At 43.8% G+C, this 8453-nt stretch overlaps 1 protein-coding gene across 1 annotated transcript; it reads right to left on the bottom strand.

Moving 5' to 3' along the window:
• Positions 1–288: 288 nt before the first annotated feature.
• On the bottom strand, positions 289–5578 carry PSMB5 (proteasome 20S subunit beta 5). Its single transcript, XM_055537069.1, has 3 exons — positions 5273–5578; positions 4238–4544; positions 289–799 (listed from the first exon to the last, which is right to left on the bottom strand). Exons 1-3 carry the CDS (start codon positions 5468–5470, stop codon positions 513–515), a joined length of 792 nt encoding a protein of 263 aa, XP_055393044.1. The 5' UTR covers positions 5471–5578; the 3' UTR covers positions 289–512.
• Between the last annotated feature and the right edge of the window lie 2875 nt (positions 5579–8453).

The following is an 8453-nucleotide window of genomic DNA, read 5'->3' as shown; positions in this document are numbered from 1 at the left end:
GAGCTTTTTCCTCAGCAGCTCTGCCTGGTACAGCCCTGTGCATCTTTCCACCTCATCAACTTTTCATCTCTTCGCAAACGGAATCAAGAAGTCTCTCCCTCCTCCCTGCCTCTCTCTCCTTCTCCTTTGTTATTAGCTTCATGAGTGGGGATGTTAATGTATTCACTAGACAATGTCTTCACACCGCTGTTTCCTGTAATTACAGTCCCTTCCCTCCCACTGTCCCAGCCCATTTGACTGTGAAGTGCTTGGAGGAGGGACAGTGTGGAGAAAAGACGCAACATAGGCTGAGGTCGAGTAGTGTCATGTTAACATTCAACAAAGTAAAACCAATAATTACCTCTGCAGTAGCTCATTAACAGCTGGTAACACATGGAGGTCAATGCACCAGAGATTTTAAAAAAAATGTGATCGATACACTTGGGGACCCCTCCACTAGAGGATGGGGAACTGTACCCCTATTGCCAACAACAGTCACCCCAAGAAATGCAGGCAGCCACATCCGTCTTCCTTCAGTGGGTAGATCCACTATACTTGTCATGCAGATCAGCGACATTGTCACTGGAGACCCGGACCCAGCCATCCTCCCTGACATGGTAGAGGCTGACGGAACCTCCTGAGTAGGCATCTCTGTAGGTGGCTTGGTAGATGGCTCGACGGGCCAGATCATAGGCCTCCTCCACCTCCAGGTCATAGGAGTAACCCCGATCCATGACCCCATAAGCATATACAGAGCCAGAACCTACAGAGAAGGTGGCCCCTGAGATCCGGTTTCCTTCACTGTCCACGTAGTAGAGGCCTGGAAAGAGAGATGAGGCTAGTAAGGAAACAATGAGCACCTCTTCGGACATCTAATTCCTCTTTAAAGGCAACAGTTCTCCTTTCCTCTTGAAACCCAGGGAGACCAACAGAAATTCAAGAAAATAGCACTTCTATAAAATCACTTTAAAAAAAAAAAAAGTGAAGAAATAAAATTAAATATGAAGACTTCAGGATTCTGCACATTCCACTCCATCTCACCTCACATTACAGTTACTGCCTTGTCTGTCTTCTCTGTCCAACCAAAAAAGTCATTCAAATGACTTCGGTTTCAAGCACAGAACTTTAGTCACTGTGGGAGATAATGTCTGAGACAATCCTAACCCTCCAGAGTTCAGCCTACCTGGGAATATTATCTGGACAAGTATGCTATCTCTTCTATCACACAGTAAGAGAATAAAGCCTAAAATTCTAAGTCATATTGTAAAGAACCTACACCGTCCAACATGGTAGCCACTAGCCACATGTGATTCAACACTTGAAATGAAGCTAGTACCTACCACATGCTGGAGTGATAGTCTTTTGGATATACCAGGTTAAATAAAATATATTATTAAAATTACTTTTCCTTTTCAATTTTAAAAACATGGCTACAACATTTAAGATTACATGTATGGCTCACATTATATTTCTATTGGACAGTGCTGGTAAAGACTAAACAGTTGGCCAGGCCAACCACCTTTTTTTTATTAAAAAAAATTTATTTTCTTTTTCCTGGCCACATCGTGCAGCTTGCAGATCTTAGCTCCCCAAACCCAGGACCTCTGGGCAGTGAAAGCACACAATCCTAACCACTGGACCACGAGGGAATTCCCCCAACTGCCTATTTTTATAGTTTTTTTTGGAACACACCCACAACCATTTGTGTATATATTGTCTAGGACTGCTTTTATGCTAAAACCAAGCTATGTAGTTGAGACAAAGATTACAGAGCCTACAAACCTAGAATATTTACTCGCATTTGATCCTTTAAGAAAAAGTTAGCCAACCTCTGGTATAACAAAAAGTTAGACACAGATTTAATAAAATTTTTATCACTTCAATCTGCCCCCTGGACCTCTCCAGCTGGATGCCTTTGTCACCAAATTCATATTTAAATTTCCTGTCCTCAAATACTTCCAGTGGTTCTCCCTTATGGGCCCAACTCATCCCTCTTCTGCCCCACCCATCCACTTCCTTCTGTATTTTCAAATTTTGTCAATGTATCACTAATATTTTTCCTATTTCAGTGGGTCTCAACACTAACTATACATCAGCATCATCTAAGGAAGTCTTTTTTTTTTTTTTTTTTGGCCAGGGCATGCAGCTCCCAGGACCTTAGTTCTCCAACCAGGGACTGAACCTGGGCCCCTGGCAGTGAAAGCGCCAAGTCCTAACCACTGGACCGCCAGGGAACTCCAGGTATTTTTAAAAAGATGCCAAGGACTTAACACAGGTATTCTTTTTTAATTGGTCTGGGTGGGGGACAAGCACAGAGCTAGATTCTTAAATTCTTCAGGTGATCACGATACAAGCCAGGTTGAAAAGTACGCCCCTTATCAGTTTCCAGGTTCTGATGGTTGTAACATGGAGCCCCTCCTCAGGCCCACTGCCACTACCTTGCCAAGCCAGTGCACCATCTGGTTCCAATTTCCCTTTCTGGCTCTCTGGCTCACTACTCTGCTTCACACATCTTTAGCTCCAATTAAACTAGACTTCCAGTTACTCCTGGCAAGACCTCATGCTTCTTCCTTCTCTTTTGTTCATTATGTTTCTTTTTTCAAATCCAGGAAAATGAGACCTACCTATGAAGGCCTCCCCAGCTTCTCCCATCGGAAGCAATTCTTCCTACCTCCTTAAATTCTTTCAGCATTTTACTGGTTCTCTTTAAAGTGGTATTCATCTCATTCAGCCTCGCATGAAGTAATCTGGGATCCTTTCTCAGTCTGCTTGAGGCCAGGGGCTGACTCATCCTGAATGGGACAACTTGTCAGGAAGGCTTCTCTGAGACACTACAATTTAGGTTAAGCTCTGGCTTCCTGGGTTTTCTTTGCTGGCCAGTTTTTGTACTCTTTTACACTGTTTTCCACCACCTGGGACCAATCCAAGAGCTAGCGGTTCAAAACAACATTTCCAAAATGTCTCCCTAGACCACACAAGAGGTATGGAACTGTTGTTTCACACTTTTCAAAGAGAAATGTCTCAATTTCCAAAGTAACAAACTGAGCTCCTCTCTCACAGGCACTTTTAAGTCTCTCCTCACTCATCCTCTATTGAGGGGCGAACTAATATTCTCCAAAGCAAATGAAAAAGTGGTGGGTATTCTACAGTTGATCAACAGAGAAAAACTAGGCATTTAGAAAGGTAAATGAGGGAATTCCCCGGCAGTCCAATGGTTAGGCCTCTGCACTTTCACTGCAGAGGGCACAGGTTCAATCCCTGGTCAGGGAACTAAGATCCCCCAAGCCACAAGGTTAGGGAAAAAAAAAAAAGCAAGCGGGTAAATGAATGAAGCAAAAACAACAGGAGGGAAGATTAACTATTTTCAAGCACCAAAGGGGAAAATTACACAGAATGTGACTAGCCGTATACCAGCTTGACTAAAGGGACATTCAAAATCGGCTGAAGAGGAACTGCTATCAGATACAAGTCTGAATTTCCTGGCAAGGATTTTATATACTAGGAAGAAAAATAGGTTAAGGAATTCTTTTCAGAGACAACAGGACCAAGGTGATTATATCAAGCAAGGAAAGGAGATGGGCCCAAAGGGCCCCTTCTAGGCCAAAGACTCTCTACAGGAAAAAAGGGAAGAGAAATGACTAACTTTTGAGTAGTTACTTGGTTTTGTTGTCCAATATGGTAGCCACCAGCCATATGTGGCTGTTGAGCCCTTGAAATGAGGATGACACACCCCAAAATGATATTTTCGTTATTACGGATTAAAACAATTGTTAAAATTAATTTCACTCATTTCTTTAAGCGTTTAAAATATATCCATTAGAAAAAAGTAAAATTACATGTTACATGTGTAGCTCACATTTTTTATTTTCTTTATATCTAGCTCACATTATTTCTATCAAATTACACTGATTAGAGTTTTTATGTCTATTACCCAATTCTTAAATACAACTCTTTGCATGTCTTATCATTTTACAGGAGAGACTAGACATATTTGACATGTATTGCCTCATGGAACCTATATAAGATGATGAAACAGGCTGAGAAAATAACCTGCCCTAAGTCACATGGATGATCAATGACACAGCTAATCTACCTCTGTGCCCTTTCCTACACTACATCTCTTCCTTGAACAAAGAGAAGGAAGGACTGAGAATTAATCAACACATCCTTAGCACTGACATATGCTCTTTGATTCATCTGTTCATGCAACCTCTGTGTAACGGCAGCCCAAGAATCACACGGTTGCAGCGAAACTTACCAGGGCCCCTCTTATCCCAGCCACAGATCATGGTGCCCATGGACAGCCCCATGCCTTTATACTGATACACCATGTTGGCAAGCAGCTTGGAGGCAGCTGCTACGGAGATGCGTTCCTTGTTTCGAAGCTCATAGATTCGACATTGCCGAGCCAACAGCCGCTCCCAGAAGCTGCAATCCGCTGCACCCCCAGCCATGGTGCCCAGCAGGTAGGGGTTGATCTCTATCACCTTCTTTACTGTCTGGGAGGCGATGTAGGCACCAGCTGTGGCCCGGGAATCTGCTGCGACAATGACTCCATGGCGAAACTGTTAAGATTAGAGAAAACACAAGCCAGGGGCCACATCAGACCACAAAAACATCACCTTGACATTTCTGTGCATCGATACAACCCCAGAACATCTCTGTCGCTGCTGTTTTATACTTCACAACATATTTTCCCACTTATATGTCACTGGAGCTTCACATCAATAGCTTGAGGTGAGATTACCTTTACTTGCTGGCTGAGGAAACAGGCTCAATGAGATCGAATGACTTACCCAAGATGACAGAGCCAGTTATTACAAAGCTAGGCCAGGAATCCCAATTGTCTGGCTCGTATTAGAGTGCTTCCTCCCACCAACTTTCCTCCTCAAGCCATAACGTTTCAGTTACCCTGACCTATCCGGGCCACTGTTTCCAAAACCTTGGGTGGTCACAACAGCCTTCCCTCTGCCAGAGTTCACTGTCGTTGCGGCCGCCTCTTTCCTGGACAGGAGCAGCCTGGGGTCGCCTGGGAATCCATCTAAACAGCCTCGAAATCCTTCTCCCACTTACCCCCACTATTCCCCAGCCCCACCGCCACCCCGCTCCCGCCAGAGCGAGAACCGAGGCCTCCCGGGACAATGAGACAGCGAAACTGCCGGCGTTGGGGCGAGAGGCCCGAGCCTCCGCCTGGGCTTCGCGGCCGCGGCCACGGCGGGTTCTGGACCCGCTGGGAGGCCGAGAAGGGCGCGGGCGGGCGGGATTCAGCCCGGCACGGCGGCTGTGTCTGCACCTTGAAGGCCAGGGTGGTGGTTCCATGAAGTATTTCAATTCTCGGCTCCTCTGGGACACCCCAGCTGGGCGCGGCCAGGCTCAGCCCATCGCTGGGACTGCCTGGACCCAGGTCCAGCAGATCCGCACGACCCCCGAGTCCAAAAAACCCGCGCCGGTTCACCGATAGCGGCCTCTCCAACACGCTGGCCAGCGCCATGTCTAGTAAGGGCAAGGGAACTGCTTGCCAGAACGCCTAGCAAAGAGAGACCGGGCAACGCCTCGCCGTCACAGCTTCACTCCCTATTAAATCTATCCCAGGGAGGAGCCATTTTAAGTCCTGGCAACCACGCCTCCAAACACAAGAGCCAGATGCGAGTAATTATTTTCACCAAGGAGGGAAAAAATAAATGGCTTCACTCCCCTTAAATTATAAAGGGGTGTGGCTGACATCTTGACTTTGGCCACGTAACCAACACAGGTTTAGATTAACCTCAAATTCATAGGAAGCAAACGCAAACGTCAGGATGAGGGAGGGAAGTGGGGCCGGCCATCTTTGAGGAGGGCGTGACTGGATGAAAATCTGTTCTAAACCGGTAGTAGTAAATCGGTCCCGCCTCTCCCGGTGTCCAAGCAACAATTAACATCTATACCTTTTCAGCAGTTTGTTAATGAGACTCAAGTTGACATTTTGTTCAAGGGCACTCTCGAATACTGGGTAAAATAATGATCTACTCTGAGGCCATTTTCCTATGAAGTTACTAAAATCACAGTAGTTTGAGCTAGAAAGCCCAACAAACATGAGTGCTATACCTCTTGTTTTTTGATAGCATCAATCGCCACAATAGCCAGGTTCTCTAACAGCAACCGATTTTTAAGATTCAGTATTGTCTTTACTCCCACCCCGTGGTGGAAATTCTAGTAAGTAATGAATTGCCCAAAAGGCAGATAGAAGAATAAAGAAGGAAAAGCAAAGGGCCCAGTTAATTCACAGACTGGATTCGCAATTCAGCTCCTGAATAACTGAGTCAATAGTAATTTACCATTTCAGAGCCTGGAGGAGAGTTGAGGCTCCATAAAGATGTATCAAGAGGTTTCCTGACTTAATCTTGCTAAGACAAGCCCTTATTCAAGAACGTGCTGTATTTCATTGTCTATCCCTCTCTCCACCCACCTTCATTTTTCAACCCTTTTGGGAACTATAACAAGCAAAGAAGTGGGCAAATGTATGAAATGTTGCCTCCTGCTTTACGTTTCTATGAAGTCAGTGTCTAGTCTTCCTTGTTGGATTCCAGCAGCAACATCCATCAATATCTAAATTCCTCATTCCTCTGATGCCCAACTCAGCCCCTCCTCTTCCCAGCAGACTCTGCGTGTGTTGTATTTTTAATGCTGAAATTTGGCAACTCTTTCCAAACCCAACCATCAGAATGTAATGAAGCAGAAGATCTTTATGTGGGTCTCACACTTGGATGGTGTGGAAAGTGCAGAGTGCCTCTGTTTATTGAGCACATAATATTTTGCAGTCACTCCTGCATTGCAACTAATCCTCCTTCTGACTTCTCTCAGTGGTTCTTTCCCTCTGCTACTAATGGTATCTGTACTTTTCTTAAGGCATTTTTATATTTTAACCTGGCTATAAATATACATTTATCTCCCACTGGATTGTGAGTTTTTAAAGACAGGTATTTCTCTGGAATTCCCTGGCAGTCCAGTGGTTAGGTCTTGGTGCTTTCACTGCCAGGGCCCTGGGTTTGATCCCTGGTTAGAGAGCTAAGATCCCACAAGCCAAGCTGTGTGGCAAGGAAAAAAAAAAAAAATCTGTAAAGACAGGTATTTCTCTGTGCCCACTATTTGCTTAATACATGTTTTTCAAATGAACATGTGAAAGGATGACAATATTGTTCTTCTAGTCACAGAGGCTTGACGCCCTGGCTCATACTTGACAGCTCCTGTTCCTTTCCTCCGCATCCAATAGATGCCAAGTCCTGTTCATTCTCCCTTCACAGTGCTGCTCACATTCTTCTTCATTGCAATTGATATTGCCTTTGGCTTCTTATCTTCTCAATCCTGAATTACTGAAATATTCTCCTAATTTTTCTGGGCCCAAACTATGTTTCTAATTAATTCTACACAGTACCAGGTTGACTTTCTTAAAACATCATCTTGATCTTTACCTGCTTAATAATGGTCTGTAAGGTTCAGCTCCTCAGTATGACGTTCAAAGCCTTCCAGAATCTGTTCCCATTTTACCTTATATTAGTTCTCTGCTCCAAGGTCCCATTCAGGGAGACCTCAAAGAGGAGAGGTACAAATGATCAGTGCTGCAATAGGTGGGAATATAAACTGATACATACCATGGAGAATAGTATGGAGTCCCCACCCCCCAAAAAAAAATTAAAAATAGACCTACCATATGATCTAGTAATCTCATGTCTGGGTATTTATCCAAAGGAAATGAAATCACTATCTCATAGAGATAGCTGCAATTCAATGTTTACATTATTCACAATTACCAGTATATGAAAACAATATCCATCATCAATGTATGAACGCATAAAGTGTTATATATGTGGTAGAATATTATTCAGCCATAAAAAAGAATGAGATCCTGCCATTTGTGATGAGATGGATGAAACTTGAAGGCATTATGCTAAGTGAAAGAAGTCAGGCAGAGAAAGACAAATAATGTATGAGCTTACTTATATGTAGGATCTAACAAAGCCAAACTCTTAGAAACAGTAGACTGGTGGTTGTCAGAGGCTTGGAGTTGATGAAAATGGGAAGATGTTGGTCAAAAGTGTACAAACTTCCAGTTATAAGAGGAATAAGTTCTGGAAATCAAATGTACAGCAGAGTAACTACAGTTAACAATATTCTTTTGTATCCTTGAAAGTTGCTGAGAGTAGGTCTTAAATGTTCTTACCATAACAACAAAAATGATAATTATGTGAGGTGAAGGATTTGTTAACTATCCATATCGCAGTAAATGTTTTGTGATACATACAGAGACACACACACAGAAGTATCAAATCATCATATTGTACACACTAAACTTAAATAATTTTATATGTCAATTATATCTCAATAGGGTTTCCCTGGTGGTCCAGTGGTTGTCTGCCTGCCAAAGCAGGGGACAAAGGTTCGAGTCCTGGTCCGGGAGGATCCCATATGCCGTGGGGCAGCTACTGAGTGCCACACTC

Source organism: Bubalus kerabau, chromosome 10 (genome assembly GCF_029407905.1).
Source record: "Bubalus kerabau isolate K-KA32 ecotype Philippines breed swamp buffalo chromosome 10, PCC_UOA_SB_1v2, whole genome shotgun sequence".
In the NCBI taxonomy this organism is placed as follows: Eukaryota; Metazoa; Chordata; class Mammalia; order Artiodactyla; family Bovidae; genus Bubalus; species Bubalus kerabau.
The sequence above is the reverse complement of the archived record's forward strand: the minus strand, read 5'-3'. Positions and strand labels throughout refer to the sequence as shown.